Source organism: Spermophilus citellus (genome assembly GCF_964194105.1).
Source record: "Spermophilus citellus genome assembly, chromosome: 11".
NCBI classification, from domain to species: Eukaryota; Metazoa; Chordata; class Mammalia; order Rodentia; family Sciuridae; genus Spermophilus; species Spermophilus citellus.
The window spans coordinates 34,854,940-34,877,545 of NC_138192.1; the positions used below are offsets into that span (position 1 = coordinate 34,854,940).

General features: G+C 33.4%; 1 protein-coding gene across 1 annotated transcript in view; it reads right to left on the minus strand.

Moving 5' to 3' along the window:
- Positions 1-22,606, minus strand: part of MAP3K2 (mitogen-activated protein kinase kinase kinase 2) — a 78,320-nt gene that overhangs the window by 33,319 nt on the left and 22,395 nt on the right. Inside the window, exons 2-7 of the mRNA XM_081260872.1 lie at positions 14,207-14,275; positions 10,193-10,311; positions 8,771-8,811; positions 6,510-6,609; positions 1,331-1,444; positions 709-796 (exon numbers count right to left, since the gene is read on the minus strand). Coding sequence (XP_081116998.1) covers positions 709-796; positions 1,331-1,444; positions 6,510-6,609; positions 8,771-8,811; positions 10,193-10,311; positions 14,207-14,210 — 466 coding nt within the window. The 5' untranslated portion in view covers positions 14,211-14,275. The remainder of the gene's footprint in view (positions 1-708; positions 797-1,330; positions 1,445-6,509; positions 6,610-8,770; positions 8,812-10,192; positions 10,312-14,206; positions 14,276-22,606) is intronic.

Sequence of the window (22,606 nt, forward strand, 5' to 3'; positions counted from 1 at the left end):
TTTTCTGTTTGGTCATGATGTTTTTAACTTACTCCCAAATAGTTCAGAACAAAAACATTATACTGTGGTATGTATACAGAGAGAGGGTATAATATACACATGATAACAGTGCATTCATATAACACAAAGAATGGTACAATAAAATTTGTTTACATTTCTCCTTGTGCACATGTTCAATAACATATCTAGTGTGTATTAGGAAGGAAAACAGTTGGTCCTAGAATATGCATATTTGACATGTTATTAAAGTGCTCTCCAATAAAATGAACTAAGCTACACTCTTAGCAGGATATGAAAACTCTCTGTTACTTTACATCCTTGCCAATAATTGGTATTGTCAGACTAAATTTTTGTCTTTTTTTTTTAAATTTTTATTGTTGGTTATTCAAAACATTACATAGTTCTTGATATATCATACTTCACACTTTGATTCTATTTATATAATTAAAAGCTCTACAAGGCTTTATTTGAATTTATTTAACATTAAAGTACTGTGAATATATATACAAAGAATCTTGATTGAAGATTGCTAATACTATAATATGTAAAATTAATTTCCAAGGAACAATAGACACTTAAAAACTAGTTAACTTAGATAATTTGCAGAGTATAGAAATGGGGTGCTATTTAGGAATATGTTTAGGTGTTGCCCTCCATTAAGAAATTGAGAAATCAACCATTTCCTGACTCAGATATTAGCTTTCTTACCTATTATGGAAAGCCGCTTTTTCCTCTCTGTTTCAAATCCTGCGTTATCCAAACCTTCTAGTGATGACAATGGTTCTAAATTAGTAGCCTACAAAAGAAAAAGGGCATGAGTGCTATTTTTCCCCCATAGGGCTTTAAGCAGAATTCTCTCCCCTACCAAATACAACCTAGTTATTATATATTGTTATGGGCCTTATCAAATCTTCTACTCTTAGAAATTGTAATCCTGCCAGGCATAGTGACCCATGACAATAATCTCAGCTGTTCAGGAGGCTGAGGCTACAGGATCACTTCTGAAGCTACAGGATCACTTGAGTTCAAGAGTTCAAAGATGGCCTGGGCAACATAGTGAAGTTCTATTTAAAAAAAAATCATTTAATCCTAACATAATTCTTCAAAGCTGTCAGTTTCTATATAATATAATATATTATTCTTATTTGTAATTTTGAGTATGTAGTTTTGAGGGGTAGAGATATGATAGCGTGTGTGTGTGTGTGTATGTATATATATATATATATATATATATATACACACACACACACACATACTTGTTTCATATATTAACTTATAGAATTAAGTCCCATAAATTCTTCCTGGAGAGGAAAAAATCCTTTATTCATACCTGTGTACTTCCATTTATCACAAGTAATATCTTGAGGCTCTTCATATGAATACTACGATCAAGCAGTTCTACAGCTTTGTCCAGGTCATCTTGAGTAGTTAATGGAATTACCAACTAAACAAAAAGAAACATAAGGAATCATGTAGTCATCTCACCAGATCAAGTTCTTTCATGAATATCTATTACAAGGGAATTATAAATTTCAAAATACTCTTTGATTTGTTACTAGAATTAAATTCTAAATGAGTATATGTATCTAATTATTCGCTCTTCCTATCCTACCAACATTGAAATCTTACACTGACTCTACAGATATTTTTAAATTTTGCTTTATTAATTATTACATTTTTTGATAAGTATATTTAAAGATGAATTTCCTAGGGTATTCTCACAATACTGCTAAATTTAAGTTATACATCCTAAAACAGTTTTAAGGGGTTCATGTACAAACTATATAAAATAAAGGTATTACTTTCATCTTATAGATAAAACTTTTGGTTCTTTTTCTAGTAGTAACCACAAATTTTCACACTCAAACGAAATATGTGATATATACCAAACACTGAGTATCTGTGACAGCTGTCACAGAGTGTGCTACTAGCAATAAACCTGAGAACTATAGTCCACCTAGGGTTTATCTCCATAACCCTAGTGACCTGACCACTATATTCTAAAACAAGTAAACTAAATGGGTCAGCCAGCCACCTCTGAGCAAATCCTGAATATATACTCTGCTTCCACTGGTCCTCTTGAAGCCAGAATTAGACAGGCAGTCAGTATAGATAGGTAAATTGAGTCAGGTCAGAGCAAGGAGGCCAATTTGAGTGAGTCCAGGAAGTTGGGAGACTGCCCCCTGAGGAACTGAAATGCCTTCAGAGCCCTTCTTCCACCCTATCAAGACAACCTGCCCTAGCTCCAACCTGTTGCTAAGGTAACCTGTCCCAGGAATTGCCCCTCCCTACACTGAGTTGTAAAAATTGTAAATTAATGTGTCCTAGGCTGTTTCATCCTGCCCTTCCCCCTTCAGCCCACTAGTTTCCCACATTTTGGCCATCCTAGTCACATACAAGAAGGAGAAAGATAAGGGGAAGAGAGCAAGAGAACAAAAGAAGCTTAAAACATAAAAAAAGGGGAAATACCTCACTTCTTGGGATACTAGGATACCAGCTATGGCCCCCTTCTCCCTCTCGGAAGTCTCCAAATTCCTGGACTCACTCAAATTGGCCTCCTTGATCTGATCTAACTCGATTTATCTATCCATACCAACTGCCTGTCTAATTCTGGCTTCAAGAGGACCAGTGGAAGCAGAGTGTACATTCAGGGTTTGCTCTTTTTAAATAACCCTGCTTTATATACTTGCCTCGGTGTACTTCTCTAATGTTATAGTTCAACATGTGAGGGAGCAGAAGCCATAACTGGTGGTATCACTCTCATGAATAAAATGTTATACAGGACAGAGGCACCTGAGGTGTATGAGATAAAGTGTGACTCACATAATTTAAGAAAAACAAAATGATCTTTCTTTTTCAAAAAGAATGTCAACTTAGAGGCTTATGAAAACTCTATTAATAACATCAAAGTACATCCATTTCACTGAAAAAGGGATAGGATAAAAACAAATAAACAAATACTATACTTGTTAACAAACTCTACTAAGTATAGCATCTGGGCCATTTAAAATGTGATGCCTACTTAGGTTGCGGTCCTCTATAGTAAAAAGCCCTTAAGGATAAGGATCCCCAACTCCAGGCACAGTGGCCTGCCAAACATCACAGGAATGAGTTCAATCTGCACATGAACCTTCTAGTTGACATACGGTACACTCATTCTGTGCAGATTTCTCTAAAAAGGTCCTTTGTTTAATGAAGATGCTAGGCACATATATAATCCAGGAGTAATATCAATTCCACCATTCATTCTGCTTGCATTTACTTATTCTGTACTTAAATTTTATTTCCAATTTATTTTTATAGCTAATTGTATATTACTACAAGTTATCAACTAAGTACTAGGCTCTTTTATCTCTGTAAGAAATGTTTTCTAATAAATTGTTTGGTATCAGAGCTCAAGCCTGATCTACTGATTTGCTTAATTAAATCCATTTCACTTTCCTACCAATTATGAACCATATTTGTGTATCTTTCTTTTTAAACTAAAACTATCTATTTATTTCTTGTGGTGCTAGGAATGGAACCCATAACCTCAAGCATTCTACCACAGAACTTACCCCCAACCCCATCTTTGTATTATCTTGCTCCTATCTTCAATACTCTATTTTTATAATCCTGATATGATCCCTCACATCTTAATGTCACCTGTTATAAAATGTAAAATGAAGATAGAGTCAAGAATAAGTTCCAACTTATCTAAATTATACTAAATAAATCACAGAATGTTTGCTTGTTTGGTGAATCATTTTAGCCTCATTCATGAAATTTGTTTCCCTCTGGCTTATTTTTGGTAAATTAGAAGTACGTTTCTAAATCCTTTCTGAAAATAAAATTAAAAATTAAGTCTAAGTACATATTATAAGTACATATTAAATAGGACTTAATAAAGACAAAATTATCTTCCTTTTTTACATAATTAAATCTGAAAACAATCCATATAAGGGGTGGTAGTTTTATGGACCTGTAGACAAGCAAAAAACTCATTTATTTTATTTTTATTCTACTTCTTTATAAATATTTTTTCTAGCATAACATGAATTCCTCTTTTGAAAATGAACATTATTTCATAAATACCAAGTTTTCCAAAATTGAAAGAACCAAGAAATTTAAGCTGGGATTAGTTGAATTTTTTAAAAATTTATTAGTTGTAGATGAACACAATACCTTTGTATTATTTATTTATTTTTATGTGGTGCTGAGGATTGAACCCAGTATCTCACATATGCTAGGCAAGTGCTCTATCACTGAGCCACAACCCCAGCCCCGGATTGGCTGAATTTGTTGGTTTGGCTCCTCTTTACCTAATAAAGTGATGGCTATATGTATGTGTTGCTGGGATGGGTATGGAGGTGTTCAGGCAAAGGAAGGATTTTCTAAGATCTTTCTTATTTTAGATAGTAGAGAAGGAAAACTATAAGATTTTTCCTAGTACCACCAAAATACAACATCCTGGGTTCGGTTTGGGACAACATTCTGATGTGAATCAGGACTGATTAGCTCACTGAAAATAGATTCTCACATAACCTCGGGGCTGTAAGAAATCGTAAATGCAATCTTACCCTAATACTACCTCTACTACATTCCTGCAAAGAGGCCTCTCACATTTTATAATGTCAGAATCACTTATAAAAGCCCTTCAAAAAGCATGAGAAAAATAAACTAAAATGAGAAGAATATTCCATTTTTTTTTAAAGAAAATAAGAAAGAGTTCCTGAAATTACAAAATGAGATAACTTGATGCCAATACTCTAGAAACCCAGGACCGGGGTAGGGGGATTGGAAGAACTAAGGGAAAAAAAACCAAACCAAACAAACAAAAAACCCAGCTATTCTAGGAGTCAGCACAGGTACAATATGGACAAATGTCAAAATAACCCCATTTTTTGTGACTAACCTACCAGGCTGGTAGATGAAGACAACATTGTAGTCTTAATGTATTTAGGCATCTGAAAGTTTTCCATGATACAATTTGAAACTCCCCCCCCCCCCCACACACACACACATAGAGTGATGTGTTGGTTCCCTAGAATCATACTGTGAAATAAGGATTTAAATTTATTATATGGGAAAAAGATACTAGGAAACACTGGCAGGGGAATGGGGGAAACAAGGAAAGGAAAGAGGTTCATGAAGGGTGTATTATTCAGCAAGTTATCACTTTCAGCAAGTGCAGTCCATTCATCTGCACTACCCTGGGGTCATAATTCTAGAAATCCCTCAGAGTCCCAAGGGCTGGCAGCTAGAAATCAGATCAGCAGGTACAGAAATAAAGTGCCAAAATCGGGCTGAGCAGTAAGATGTGTTTATGGCTAAATAAAAACCCAAAAAGTATTTGAAAAATAAAATTTCAAGCTATTACTACAGAGGATATGGATTTTTACTTTATCAAATCAATACAGTGATTTCTTCAGACAGGCATTACTTGCTACATTAGTATTCAATTTGGTTTTAAATTAATAATTACCTCATTTAAAATCTACTATTTTCAAATGTTTTATTTGAACAGTGCTTTAACATTTACAAAGCAGTTTCACATGTTTTCTCTTAAGGTAAGTTTATCAAGATTTCCACTGTTATTCTATCCCCATTGGTACCTTCCCTATTCCTAAAACATACAAGTCTTTTCCATCTTAGGATCTCTATATGAACTGCTCTCAAGCTGCTTTCTCTCCCAGCAACATTCTTCCCCTAAAACTTGTTGCAGGGTTTCATACTAATGTTTCTGTGTCTAGTGGAGATATTTACTAAATGTCACCATCTTCCCAATTAGAATAAGTTACACTGCATGTTTATATATGTCAAAATACACCCTACTGTCAAGTATAGCTAAAAAGAATTTAAAAATTATTTATTCAAGGAAAAAAAATGTCACCACCTCAGTTACTTCCTTAATACCATGAATACCTACTGTCCTTGTCTTTATTCATCAACACAATGCATTTCCTTCAAAGAACTTCATATATAAACAATTCATTTATAAATTACTTCATACTACAAATCTATAATGCCTACCCCATGAGAAGCTGTTCTTCAGTGCCAGAGCCCTTAAAATCATATGTTCTGACCCCCAAACATAACAATCTAATCTGTCCTAACCAACAGAAAATACTCCTTTAAGTTTCAACTAAATTATCTGACTACCAAAGTTCCATTGTCTGCAGCCAAGTACAGTATGAGAGAAAAAGATCATTTAGCAATAAAATAATAGAATAAAAATTAAAAATATATAAGTAGTTACATATAAAGTATAACCAAGTAGTACATATATTTCCTGCTAGCATGGACTCTTATTCAATTATTTGCACAACAGTTGAACCTTCTATTATCTCCATAATGGGAAAAAACCCATTTTGATCAGTTAGAATTTACAAATTTACCTGAGATATTTTGTCTAACATACCATATTCTTATCAATAACTAAATAAAAACACAAAAGTCCTTAAATGATATGAAATGCACACACTTATTCTAAAATAAAGACTACCAAAAGTTAAACTGTATTTGTTTACCTCGTTATTGGTATAATGTAGATCCATAGACTGTCCAAAGGCAATTTTGGCTTTAGATCTCAGATCTCCCAGTTTAACTGGTCTGGGAAACTGAAGGATTCTATATAGACAAAATTTTTAAATATTTTATTTATTTTAGGCAGTTAAATATATACAACATTTCCTAAATACAAAATTAAGCAAAAGTTATGTACATATTCACTTCAACAGTTCATTTTCTATTTATTTATTTACTTTTTCCACATTTTTTACTAGTGCATTATACTTGTATACAATGGTGGAATCCACTGTTACATAATCATATATGCACACAATATGATGATATAATTTGGCTAACATCACTCCCTAGCACTCCCCCTTCCAAATCCTTCTACCCTCTGGTCCCTTTCTTCTGTTCTACTTATCACCCTATACTTTTCTTTTCCTTCTTTCTCTCTAGCATCCACATGAGAGAAAATATAGGCAAATGACTCTTTGAATTTATCTTATTTCACTTAACATAATGATCTTAAGTTCCATTCATTTTCCTGCAAACAACATAATTTTATGTTTTTTATGACTATAACAGCTCATTTTTATTGAGTATACAAATTTTTCAACATGAAGTTTAAAAACTCTGAAGTTTGTTTGCTCTATCCTAATTTTAAAAAACAATTCTCAAAACTTCAGTTTTTAATCTACAGTTTTTAATCCACACTGAAAATGTTAAAGAGCAATATAAAAACATCCACTGAGGAATGTGATCAAATTTATGTGACAAATGCACAGCAGAATACAATGAAACTGTTAAAAAAAAAAAAGTAAAATTGTTCTTTGGGGATTCAAATTTTTTCTCTCTATACCCTTACCAACTCAACATTTTTTTTGGTACTGGGGATTGAACTCAGGGGTGCTTAACCACTGAGCCACATTCCAATCCTTTTTTGTATATTATTTAGAGGCAGGGTCTCACTAAGTTGCTTAGAGTCTCACTAAATTGATGAGGCTGGCTTTGAACTCTAGATCCTTCTGCCTCCTCCTCTCAAGCTGTTGGGATTACAGCATGTGCCACCACAACCTGCTTCAACTCAACATTTTTGAGCAAATATATTATGTAAGCCTGTCTCCAAAATAAACATTTTAAAGGGATTGAAATATTGAAAGAAAATAAAATTATATAACATTTCTTCCCATATTTCAAAAGATTAGCCTGCACTGCCCTAGAGAGCATGCATTAAAGCTTGGATACTACCACATTGGATTATAAATTCCATAACAAAAGCCCACATCTGCTTTGCTCCCATTATGCCTAACATATAGTAAGTACTCAATAAATAGGACTGAATGAAAACTTGGGGAAAAATTCCTTAAAGAATCTTGAATAAGAAAGTAGAGTGAACAATGATTCTATGGTATGTCTGGTATATTTCATTTTTCTCAACATCTATCTATAAAACATCTTTTTTTAAAATTTTTTTTAATATTTATTTTTTAGTTCTCGGCGGACACAACATCTTTGTTGGTATGTGGTGCTGAGGATCGAACCCGGGCCGCACGCATACCAGGCGAGCGCGCTACCGCTTGAGCCACATCCCCAGCCTATGTAAAACATCTTTACATCTTCAAATTTTATGATTTGTGACCCATTTTAAAGTGTTTAGAATTAACAGATGAGTAAATTAACTACAGGGACACTAAAAGTAGAAATAAAATCACTTTTCTCTAACCACGTTCAGGTCATGTTAGTAATTTCGTTGTTAACTATCACTACTACCACCTTTGCACTGATATACAGATACCAAGTGGAAGGTTAAATTTATATCTCTGCTAAAATAACTTGCAGCCACCATTCCAACTCACCTTCCTCAACATTACCAACAAAATACATGTCACAGCATTGAGGTCTCTTGAGAATAATCAAAATTATAAATATTAAGTCCACATATATAAATTCTGTATAGTATCTGGAGGAATGATACAATTTTAAGAAGAAATATATTTAATTTCCACTGAGCAAAAGTAAAAGAAAATGCAATAAGGGCTGCATTATGCAGTGACCTTACTTAGTTCCTGATATTGCAAAGTAAAAACATTAATCAGTTCTAACGTTTAGGCAGAATTTTAACAAACTCCAGTCTAAGTCACATGTTACACACTACCAAAGACTACTCATTTCTCAATTTTAGGCCACAAAATTCATTCACATATGGAAGAAACCTTTATAGCTTAATCAGAATATATGTTTTACTAAATGAAGTGACATGTTATGTTTCCTTCCTTACCTTTTTTCTCCTCTATGTTCAAATTTCACTCGGACATCATTCTATAATGAAATGACAAACCAATCGTAATTATTTAGATAAAACTTTTAGAATTTCTAAAATCATATTTTTTTTAGCCATTCATTTAATATAAAACAGAAAGGAAAGAAGGTTTCATTTTCAAAGCCAGTCCAATCATTTGATAATATCTGTTAAAAAGCTCAGCTGAGAATTATGTTGGTGAAACTAGGCACAATAGGAAAGAATACTAAGATCTATTAGTGAAGGAACCAAGGATATAAAACATTTACTGATCCTGTTATAGGGAAATACATAATACTTTATCATAGTCCCCCTTAATCATGTGGTAAATGTTCTAAGATTCCCCATCTTATTGACAACTTTCACCTCTTAACCACCCATTATGTCCCATCATTCTATATATAGGTTACCTACAAAAACTATAAAAGTCAATTTAATTTGGGGAAGTGGGATACCGGGGATTGAACCCAAAGGCACTTAATCACTAAGCCACATCCCCAGCCCTTTTTTATTTTGAGACAAGGTCTAATTTGCTTAGGCCCTCGTTAAGTTACTGAGGCTGGCTTTGAACTTGTGATCCTCCTGCTTCAGCCTCCCAAGCCACTGGGATTACAGGCATGTGCCACTGCACCTGGCTCAATTTAAGTTTTTATACATATCTTATATATAAGATGATGGGGCATCGGAGTTAAAGAAAGCACTTAACAGCTTCTCTTTGACATATCCAAATTGCCAGAATCACAGCTCTGGTACTTTGGGGCTATTATTAAGTTATTAAGGGTTACTTGAACACATGATACTGTGGCAGTCAATCTTATAACTGAGGTTATACTAATTGACAGATAGGTAAAATATACATTATAAATAAAATAGACAAATGTAAATTAATGTTCTAGGCAGGAGAGAGCAACAGTGCAAGATTTTATCATTCTACTCAGAACATCATTACTACTGAAGACTTAAGAACTGTTTATTTCTGGAATTTTCCATCAAATATTTTAGGCCTCAGTTGACAAATGGGTAAACCCGTGGAAAGCAAAACCACAGATAAGGAGGAACTACTATATTTCCACTTTTCATACTGGGCATCACAAATGAATTTCATTTATAAGAATTAAAATCACCTTTATTTGTAAATAGCCAGAGTAGATTATTTGAAGGAAAATTGCTTAAGTGCTTTAAGAATGGATAAAATAACACCTTTAGAAAGCAGTTACCACATTAAATGAAACTATGTTTTTTTAATGTATACTGTCCCAGGAAAATGTATATAACAAAACATTTGGCTCAAAAGTATAAAAGATACACACATTAAATTAGTCTTTTATAGGATCAGAACATTAAAGGAAATAATTCATAAAACAACAAAATATACTTATAAAAATATTATTGAACAAATACCTGCTTTTTTGGTGATGAAGATTTTGTTTTTCTGGTTTCCTGTAAGGATAATGCTGGTCGACTGGCCTTATGAAGGACAGCCAAATCTTGCATGATTGAGTTCAAAGCTTGCTGATCATCTAGGTATTTTTAAACATACACAGAATTGTAATTCCAATATATACTTATCACAGACATTGAACAAAATTTATATGAAAATTAATAAAAATGCATTGATTTAATGTAAAACTACACCTAGAGCATTTTAATACCTACACTTTTGGTGAAATAAAATTTTAATTATTTTTAAAAATGAAAACAAAAAAGATGGAGTCCACACAAGACATTTATAGGCGAGACAAAGTCATTCTGATTCTTCTAACGATTAAACATTTTAGGATAAGGATCAAAACAGCCCTATTACTATAAATTCTTTTCCATAACACCTAAACAAACATAAAGACATCTGGGGAGGGGAGGGGGTATGGAGGCAGGAATGGTAGAAGAATGAATCAGACATTATTATCCTATGTATGTATATGATTATTTGACCTGTATAAGCCTACACTCCATTTATGTATGATGTGTCAAAATGCATTTTACTATCATGTATAACTAATTAGAACAAATTTTTTAAAAAGACATCTTAAAATCTTAATAAAAACAAGAGGGAAAAATAATGCAACTTGTAAAATATTCATTAAGTATTTATATTTTTATCATTACTATGCTGAGTTTTTAAAATATCTTTATTTTGCTTATTTATTTTTATGTTGTGCTGAGGATCGAACCCAGTGCCTCATATGTGCAAGGCAAGCGCTCAGCCATTGAGCCACAACCCCAGCCCCAAATATTTATAGTTAAAGTGCAGACTTTAAAGCCTCATCTGTGGATATGGGCCTGCTGATATTTGGAATGGATCCCTCAAATTTCTTCACCATCAGAGTTGACTAGACCATAAACATAACAGAATATCTAAGAATTTTGGCCAGTAACAATTTAAAAAGTTAACCCTACAGGAAAATTTATTTCCTTAGAAAAAGTACCAAATCCAGAAAACTAAGTTTCATGAACCATGAACTTTTAGCTTCTTCCAAACATATTAAAGATTTCTTTTATAAAAATTTTAGATGTTTTTTATTAGTGCATTATAATTATATATGGGATTTGATATTACATTATTTGTTTATACACACACAATATAAAAGTAAAATTTGGTCCATTTGAAGATTTCTTTTTGATTCCATGTATGCATGTCAAAATATATTCTATTGTCATGTATATTTAAAAAGAATAAATAAAAAATAGAAAATAAAAGAATTGATTTGTTTTTGAAACTATAAAGAATATGCCTCTCGGGCTGGGGATGTAGCTCAAGAGGTAGCGCGCTCGCCTGGCATGCGTGCGGCCCGGGTTCGATCCTCAGCACCACATACCAACAAAGATGTTGTGTCCGCCGAGAACTAAAAAATAAATATTAAAAATTCTCTCTCTCACTCTCTCTCCTCTCTCACTCTCTCTTTGAAAAAAAAAAAAAAAAGAATATGCCTCTCAGCAATGCAATTATAAACTATCTAGAAGACTTTAGGGACAAGTTAACTGAATTTCATTAATAAATCAATTCTACTAATAATTATTAACAATTGGTAAATAAAAGAAACAAAAACTTCATAGTTTACATTTTGGTCTATAATAATTTATGTTCCAGGATGGGTCCGGTGGCCCACGCCTGTAATTACAATGACTCAAGAATTGAGGCAGGAGGATGGTAAGTTTGAGGTCAGCCTCAGCAATTAGGAAGACCCTGTCTCAAAATGTAAAATAAAAAAGACTGAGGATGTAGTTCAGTGGTGAAGTGCCCCTGGGTTCAATTAATTCCCAGTACCAAAATGATAATAATAATAATGTTATAATAATAACATAAGTTTTAATACATAGCATCACAATGTCCAAAAAGAGAAATATTATTATAATAATAACATTATCATCATCATCATCATCATTATTTGTGTTGCTTAATAGTAATTAAAACATGGTACATCCTGTAAGGGAAATTATTATAAACAATCTGACAATTCAAGAGTTTCAATAGTCTTTCAAACACACAGTTGACTTCCCCAATTTATTAATTTTTAATAATGTTCAAGATATTCTATTCCATAGAAAAAGTATTTGCATGTTAAAATTTAAAATAATTACAATCGTTTTAATAATAAATTCCAGTTAAAAGAAAATTTTATAATCATTTACAAAGAATCCTTTGTAAAATAAAATTGTCATGTTAGCTTAACCAAATAGGTAACTGAGTCAATCAGATACAATAGGTCCATGCCAGCCTATGTTGATTATTGATAAAGAAAATAAATTTTCTCTCAGGTTAAATAAGCTCAGAATGATATCAACCAACTGAAATAAAATCATCTGATGTGACCTTCTTGAGGAATGTTAAAATGCTTAATTCTGTACAGGGGAGAGGAAAACTCAAATATTTAAATGTATTTATGTTGTTTTAATTATTTTATTAGAAAAATCTTTAGCATTTGAATTCAGAGTTTTAATATATATAGTATCATAATGTTCAAACAGAAAATCTCTTATATTTACATGTTTATTTCTTTGCTAAGAAACATGAGTTGGGCTAGGAATGTAGCTCAGTGGTAGAGCATTTGCCTAGTATGCATGAAGCCTTGGGTTTTATCCCCAGTGATGACTTAAAAAAAAAAAAAAGAAAAAAAAGACTGTTAAAGTAACAATGAATCCCACTATTATGTGTAGTCACAATGTACCAATTTAAAAAAAGAGAAAATGTACCATTTTCTACCATATGTGTAAAAAGGGAAAAGTCCAAATGAACAAAAAGTTTAAATCTTGGGAAGATGACATACAAAACAAAGGACAATCTGAGTTTCTTCTTTTGCAGGCTTCAAGAATTACTTGGTAGATAAGTACCTATATCAAGAAACTTACTTTGAGGAGATTGATAAAATGTGAACAAATCCCAAATCCACAAAAGATCAAACTTAGTGTGAACATAAAATAAGCACTATTCTAAACAATTCTTAGACTGTTTTACTCTATTATGAATCCCTGTGGTGGTCACAGGGTACTAGGCATATTAGGTTATAAATGTCGTATAGGTCATGAATAGACCCAAAACACAGTGAGAATGCCCAGAGGATATCAGACAGACAAATGAGCACATAGAAAGAGAAGTGGATTTCTAATGTGTGTTTAAAAAAAAAAAGACATTCATATGAACATAAAATCAAAAAAACTGAGATAACTTCAAATGAAATCTTTAATTAAAGATACACTGAATTAGATATCATATACATATTCATTACACTTGAAAAATAACTGTGAGAAATAATAAGTATCTCCTTCTCTAATCCCTTCTCAGAATGGAACCCTCAAGACCTAGGAGAAAAAGGCAAGTGGGGAGAAAATATGTAAATGAACACCCACAATTCAGTTTTGTGTGTGTTTGTGTGTGTGTGTGTGTGTGTATGTGTGGTAGTATTGCGGATTGCTCAGCCCTTTTAATTTTGAGACAGGGTCTCACTAAATTGCTGAGGCTAGGCTTAAACTTTCAATCCTCCTGCCTCAACCTCCTGAGTTGTTGGGATTACAGGCATATATCACTGCACTTGACCCCACAATCCCTTCTTTTATGGTTCAGTCCCTTTAAATTATCATTCCCGAGCATCAATTGTTTGCTGTATTACTTGACAATTCAATTTTATAATTTATTTTTCTCTTGACATCAGACGCTAAAGCAAATCATAATTCATCTGAACAGTTTACTCTGAATGTCCCTACTGTGTCTCCTGCACAAAATTATCATTCTAAAACTGTAAACAACTAACACAAAAAGTACTTTAACTGAAAAATCTATTAAGTAAAAATAAACATTACATAAATCTGATACATTATAAAATTTATATATAAAATGTCTTACTATAACACATAATAGAGAAAAAATTCCCCCATCCTATCCTTTAATTATAACTGAAAATTCTTTTAGTTTGAACTCACCCATTATGGCAATCAGCTTGATAATTTGTAAGTTAGGAAAATGGCTCTCCCATCAGCATTCTTTATTGCCTTATGAAGTAAAACAAACAAAAAAACCCAAACACATTAATAGTAAGAAACAGAAGAGGCAGCCACAAAAAGAAGAAAAGTAGTATAGACAACACTAATGAGAAATACACAATATGAATATTTTATGTATTTTTTTCTGACAGAAGTACTTTATGTTGGAAAGCTATCATGTAGGCACCCTTATCTAACACACAAAAATTCCAGACTCCCCAAAGAAAAGCATTCAGAATAAACCATAGTGCTTGTACAAATAGCTTAGGGACAATAAGCCATTACCAGTTATTAGTTAGGGATGTTGGAACTCTCCTGAAATCCAAGTCCTCAAGTGCCAGTCAAAGGTTAACCTTGTAAGCAGGTCTTTCTAAGGATAAGTAGTCTGTCACATTAATTCTTTTCTACATAAGCAGCAATAGGAAATTAAAACATTTGTTTAAAGAAAACCCAATAAAGCAATAATTATAACTGTTGTTAAGACATTCAACATATAATGATATAATTTACCTCGTAATAATAACACAAAGGGGAAAGATAGACTTATATAGAGCATAAAAAAGTATATTCGTATGTTATTGCAATAAAGTTTGTATCAACCAAACTACACTGTTTATAAATTAAAATGTTAACTCTAATACTCAGGTCAACCACTAAAAAAAAAAAAAAGAATTTTCAAAATATATATCAAAGAAAACAAGAGAATTCAAATGGCATACTCAAAAATAATTATCTGGCACACTGGTGCATGCCTGTAATCCCAGCAGCTTAGGAGGCTGAGGCAAGAGGATCAAGAGTTCAAGCCAGCCTCAGCAATTAAGCAAGGCCCTAAGAAATTCAGTGAGACCCTATCTCTAAATAAAATTTTTAAAAAAGGGCTGGTGATGTGCCTCAGTGGTTAAGTGCCCCTGAGCTCAACCCTTGGTACCAAAAAAAAAAAAAAAGTTATTTAACATAAAAGGTAATAATAGAGAAACTGAGTAACAATAAGACAACAGACAAGAGATACAAGTAACCCCCCCCACACACAATATAATCCTATTTTATGGTAACTGCCTTAAATATAAATGGGATGAACAAACCAATTAAAACACAGAGATTAGCAGAATAGATTTTAAAACATGATCAACTATATGTTGCCTACAAGAGACACATTTAAATCCAAAGACAAAATAGTTTGTAAGTGAAAGTATAGAATAAGATATACTATGCAAAGAGTAGCCAAGAGGCCTGGAATGGCTATACTAATATCAGACTAAATAGATTATAACAATAAGTTATTAGTAAAATGGGCACTTTATAATGAAAAATGGCCTATTCGACAACAACATACTGCAATTATAAACATATGCACCTAATAGTCTCAAAGCACATGAAACAAAAATGACAGAATTTAAGGAAGAAACATGCAATTCATATATAAGAGTGGTAAACTTTGATGCCCCATTTTCAATAATGGATTTAAAAAGTAGAAAGTCAATGAGGAAACAAGATTTGGACAAAATTATTCAACTACTAGACTTAATAAACATCTGTAGAACTTCAAACCCTCAAAACAGCAGAATGCACAATAGAGTATCTTCCAGGACAGCCCATATGCTAGGCAATAAAACTAATCTCAACATATGCAATCACCCAAAATGTGTTCTCTGGCAACAATGCAGTAAAGTCAGAAAATGGTAACAAAAGGAAATCTGGGGAATTCACAAATATGTGAAAATTAAACCACATACTCAAAAAGAACTGGTGGATCAAAAAGAAGTCACAAGGAAGTTAGAACATACTGTGAGATAAACATGAAAACACAACCAACAGAAACTTTATGCATGCATCGCAATTAAAAATGAAACTTGTAACTGTTAATGTTTATATTAAAAGAAAGACCTCAAATCAATAACCTAAACTTACACCTTAAAAAAACTAGAAAAAAATTTAAGCCCAAAGCAAACTGAAGAAAAGAAACAATAGAGATGAGTGGAAGGAAATTACAAGGTAGAATTATAGAAATGAGCTAGATAACAGGAACACCGTAAAATTTTTTTACATCAATGAAACAAAAGTTAATTTTTGAAAAGATCAACAAAGCTAGTCTAACCAAGGAAAAAAAAGAGACAAACAACCATAACAGAGTCTAAACAGACCTATAAAAATCAAGGATTCTGAATTAAAAATGAAAAACCTCTCACAAATAAAAAGTCCTCTACCATATGGTTTCAAACATAAAAAACTAACAATAATGATTATCGATTCATTCCAAAGCAAGTATAAATAACTCTGATACCAAAACCAGAAAAAGACAACACAAGAAAATTGCAGATCAATATCCCTTGTGAATGCAGATGTAAAATTTATTAGCACAATACTAGCAAATATAATCCAGAACATGAAAAAAGGAATATACACCACGAACACATGGGATATGTATTCATAATACAAAAAAAGTAGGTTCAGAATACAAAACCAACCAATGCAATAAATCAGATTAATGGAATATAGGATAAAAATCACATAATCATTTCAACAAAAAACATATGTGTCAAAATTCAACATGAATAACACTCAAAAGACAACAAATAGAAGAGAATATCTTCAAGTTGATAAAGAACATCTATGAAAAATTCACAACTAACATCATACTTAATGGTGAAAGACTAGATACATCCCCCCTAAAATCGGAAACAATCCAAGGATGTCTGGTCTTACTACTTCTATGTAATACTGTACTGGAGGTTTTAGTCAGAATATGAGGCAAGAAGACAAAAAGAACCCAGATTAGACAAGGAGTTTAGGTATACCTATTTGTAAGTGATGTATATTACACAGAAAAGTCTTAAATTCACAAAAAACACAATTAGAACTATGAAACAAGTTCACCATGGTTACAGGATGCAATATCAACACTAAAAAATGAGTTGTATTTCTATATATTAACAATAAACATTTTGAAATGAAATTGAGAAATCAATTCCATTTATGATAGTATCAAAAAGTGTTAAATAGTTAAGAATATTTAAATAAATGCAAGACTTGTGTGCTGAAAACTATGAAACAATTAATGAAATTAAAGTAGATCTAAATATACAAAAAGACATCCCATAACCATGTTAATGGATGGGGAGACATTTTTAAGAAGCCAAACTAACCCCCAAAGTAATCTATAGATTGAATGCAATCTCTATCAAAACTCTAATGGCCTCTTTTCAGAAATGGAAAGGCTGATCCTCAAATTCATATGGAACTGCAATGAGCCCTAAATAGCCAAAACAATATTGACTTCAAAACTTATTAAGCTACAGTAATCAAAATGGTTTAGTGCTGGCACAAGGATAGAGATCAATGGGATAGAATTAAAAGTCCACAAACAGACCCAAACATCTATGATGGACTGATTTTTCACAAAAGTGCAAAGACAATTCAATGGACAAAGAATAGTCTTCAACAAATGGTGCTATATGAGTGGATATCCACATAGCAAAGCATGAAGTTGAACCACTTCCTAACATAATACACAACACACAAAAATTAGTTCATCATGGATCAAAGATATAAAAGTCTCAGAAAGAAAGGGATGTGGATATTTTCATTACTTTGGATTAGGCAACAAGTTTCCTAACATGACATTATAAGTAGAAGCAACAAAAGAAAAATTAATGGGACTTCATCAAAATTTAAACATTTTCCCAGTGACTTGGGAAGCTGAAGCAGGAAGGATCACAAGTTCAAGACCAGTCTCACCAACTTAGTGAGATCTGTCTTGAAATAAAAAATAAAATTAAATTAAAAAAAAAAAAAGGCTGGGGAATATAGCTCAATGGTAGAGCACCCACACACACACACCAGGTTCAATTCCTAGTACTGCCAAAGAAAAATGTTAAAAATTGTGTGCATCAAAGGATACTGGGTATCAAGGGCTGGGTGTATAGCTCAGTTGGTAGAGTGCTTGCCTTGCATGCACAAGGCCCTGGGTTCAATCCCCAGCACCACAAAAAAAAAAAAAAAAAAAAAATCTGCTTACTGAGGACACTGTCAAGATAATGAAAAGCCAACTAAAGAATGGGAGAAAACTTTTGCAAGTCTGACATATCTAATAAGGAACTATTGTAACAACAGACAACTAATTCAATCATAAAATGAAAAAAGGATTTAAAAAGACATTTCTCAAAAGACAAATAATTTAATAACATGTCACTAGAAAAATGTAAATCAAAAGCACAATGACATAACACTTTACACCCAGCAGGATGGATAAGCAAAACAACAAGGACTAGTGGTGGTGAAAATGTAGAGCAAGGGGTACCATAAGAATCACATTATTGGGCGGGGGCAGGGTTGTGGCTCAGTGGTAGAGCACTTGCCTAGTATGCGTGAGGCACTGGGTTCAATCCCTGGCACCACATAAAATTAAAACAAATAAAATAAAGGTATTGTGTCCATCTATAAATAAATAAATAATGTTTATTAAAAAAAATTATCGCTCCTACAAATACATCCAAGAGACCTGAAAATATGACCACACAAAAACCTGCACTAATATTCAATAAGAGCCCCAAAGTGGAAACCCAAAAGTCTATCAATTAATGAATGAATAAACAACATATGATAGATTCATCAATGAAATACAATGAACCATTATTCAGTCCTTCAACCCTGGACTTTCCAGACTCCAGAACTGTGAGGAATAAATTCTTCATAAATTACCCAGGCTGTGGCATTCAATTATAGAAGCAGAAAATGAACTAGAGGGGAAAAGGAAGGGAAGAATAAGGGGAGAGAGGAAAGAAATAACAGAGACGTTCTATGAATAACTGGAAATCATCTGTCCATACAGAAGAGCAAGAGCCTCAGCTCAAGTCACAATAGCTACTACAGAAATTCCAGGTTCAATAGTATCAGATATTATGATTTTTTCAAAAAGCCAAATTCAATTTTTAATGTGAGACCTCCCCACTTTAAAATATTATCAATTTTATTCATATTTTTACAAAAATATTGTATGTATTCTTTCATGCTACCATCTTGCAGCCACTTTACTGGAGGATTACACACAGTTTGAAAAAATAAATTCAACATTACAACAGTTCTAAGTTCTTAGTAGTTATAATATTATTTTGCTCTATGTTGTTGGTTTTTTTTACTATTTTTTTAGTTGTAGATGGACACAATATTTTTATTTTTATTTATTTATTTATATGTGATGCTGAGGATCAAACCCAGGGCCTCACACATGCAAGGGAAGCACTCTACCACTGAGCTACAACCCCAGCACCCCCAGCCCTATTTTGCACTTTATTTAGAGATAGGGTCTCACTGAGTTGCTTAGCACCTCACTTTTACTGAGGCTGATTTTGAACTCCCGAGCTGGTGGGATATTACAGGCATGTACCACTGCGCCTGGCCAGATGCTAGTTTGTAGTATTTATCCCCACTAAGAGAAATCAAATTATGGCTGAGATATTGCTGATTCTAAGTATGAAGCAGGTAACTACAAAATGAGCCTGCAACATCTTACTGATAAAAAAAAGTGGAAAGAAGATTTTTCTTCAGTAGAATGTCAACTAATAAATTATAATAGTACAATGACTAGAAAGATCACCATTTGGTAATTATCAATAGTAGATAATTCGTTAGTAGTAATAATCCAGCCAAGAAAAATCAATAAATGCTATAACTAGAGGGTGAAAGTGTTAAGATCACTAGTAATAGGCATATTAAAATCAAATACCATCTGATAGGGAACAATGAGATACCATATCACCTCTGTGACATAAAAGTAGACATGAATTGAATCCTGGGGAAGCATCAGGCAAACTCCAACTAGGACTATTCCAAAATTAACTGCCCTTTAATCTCAAAACTGTCAGGATCATCAGATGTGGTGGCAAAGAGCTGCAATCAATTATTCATGAGGCTGATGCAGGAGGATCTCAAGTTCAAGGTCAGTCTGGGCAACTTATTAGCAAGATCCCCCACCACCTCTCAAAAATAAAATGTTTAAAAGTATTGGGGTTGTAGTTCAATAGTAGAGTTTCTGCTTAGCATGTGTGAGGTCTTCAGTTCAATACCTTTACAAAAAAAAAAAAAAAAGCCAAGATCATGAAAATCAAGAATATATTAAAGAACTATTTCAAAATAAAAGACACCAAAAAATGGGGCTGGGGGCTGGGGATGTGGCTCAAGTGGTAGCGCGCTCGCCTGGCATGCGTGCGGCCCGGGTTCGATCCTCAGCACCACATACCAACAAAGATGTTGTGTCCGCCGAGAACTAAAAAATAAATATTAAAAATTCTCTCTCTCTCTCACTCTCTCTCCTCTCTCACTCTTTCTTAAAAAAAAATGGGGCTGGGGTTGTGGCTTAGTGGTAGAGTACTTGCTTTGCACACATGAGGCACTGGGTTCGATCCTCAGCACCACATAAAAATAAATAAATAAAATATTTTGTCCATCTACAAATAAAAATATATTTTAAAAAAAGACAACAAAAAAGACACAAACAACATCTAAATGAAAAATATAGCTCTAGATTAAATTATTTTGCTAAAAATTAACCATTATTAGGTCCACCAAAAAAAATTGACAGGTTTTGTGAATTAGATAACTATCGTAGCTATGTTAAAATTTTCTGATTTTGAAGTGTTCTGAGTATGAAAGTAAATGTCTTTATTGATAACAATTACAAACTGAAGAGTTTTGGGATAATGGGACCTCATGTTAGCAAGTTACTCTCAAATGATTCAAAAAACTTTTTTCTTCATACTGGTTTTGCAACTTCAAGAGATAAAAATTATTTCAAAAGAAAAACAATTTGAAAAACAATATAATACCTCTTCCTCCCCGCAGGTTTCTCCACTTCATCAAAAAGCACATGTTTTTCTAGTTACACAAAATAAAAAGTTTGGAATATTCTTGATTCCACTCATTCTCTCATGTTAACATTCAAATTAATCAGCAAATCCTGATATCTATATGTATGTGTGTATGTACCATCATCACTCTAAACTATGATCATATCAGGCATGGATTTTTTTGTTTTGTTTTGTTTTTGGTACCAAGGATTGAACCCAGGAACACTTAAACACTGAGCCACATCCCCAGCCCTTTTTTGTATTTTATTTAGAGATAAGGTCTTGCTGAGTTGATTAGGGCCTGGCTAAATTGCTGAGGCTGGATTAGAACTCAGAATCTTCCTGCCTCTGCCTCCCAAGCCACTAGGAGCGTGTGCCACGATGCCCAGGTATGCATGGATTATTGAAAGAGATTTTTAATTAACCTGTTTTTACTCCAAGCCCTCATACAATTCATTTTCTATACAGTAATAAGAATCATCTTTTAAAAAAAGAAGGCAGAGGCAAGTTCTAGCCCGGCTTGGACAACTTGGCAAGACTCTCAGCAACTCAGCTGCTTTCTTAAAATAAAAACATCTGGGGATATAGCTTAGTGGTAAAGTGCCCCTGGGTTCAATCCTCAGTACTAAAAGTAAATAAATAAAGTAGTCAGAGAATGTTAATAGCTCTTTCTCTGCTCTTAACTACCAGTACTGTCCAATCACACCTTGAATATATCCAAAAGTCCTTGCCATGGTGTACATTATACACAAAAGGAAAGGATGACAGTAGTTTTCATCAGGAACAATACAAGTTAAAAGACAGGAGAACATTTTTTTTCGGGGGGTGCAGTGCTAGGGATTGAACCCAGTAGTGCTTTACCATTCAGCTAAACCCCAGTCCTAAATTACTTAGGGCCTCACTAAATTGCTGAGGCTGGCCTTGAACTTGTAATCCTCCTGCCTCAGTCTCCCAAATCACTGGGATTACAGGAATGTGTTACCAGCTGTAACAACATCTTTAAAGTACTGAAAGGGAAAAAAAGAAAAAAGACAAACACTAATCTACAATTCTAGATCCAGGAAACATCTGTTAAAAAGGAGAAATAAAGACTTTTCCAGATATTAAAAACAAAAAAAATCCCTGAAGAAACTCATGTCCAGAGATCCAACATGGCGGCGGGCGCGGAGAGATTAAGTCTCTGACCTCTTCAGCTGCGCGGGCATAGGGAGTCGTAAACTGTCTAAATGCTGTTTGCTCAGGATAACTAGGCAATGCTGAGCTGACGTGGATCTGGGGCGAACAGTTTGGGCCTCTCAGAACACACACCGAGCCCGGATCAGCTGCATTCAAGCTCCGGTTCGCCTGGTTCTCGTGACTCAGCACTAACGATCCCGCTGAAATAACTGGTTGGCCCTTCTGAACTTACAAAGGTAAAAGCCAACCGAGCCTTCATAGGAAGTGGCCACAGGATTGAAACGGGGCTTGGGAGAGACAGTCAGGACCCACCCATTGCATT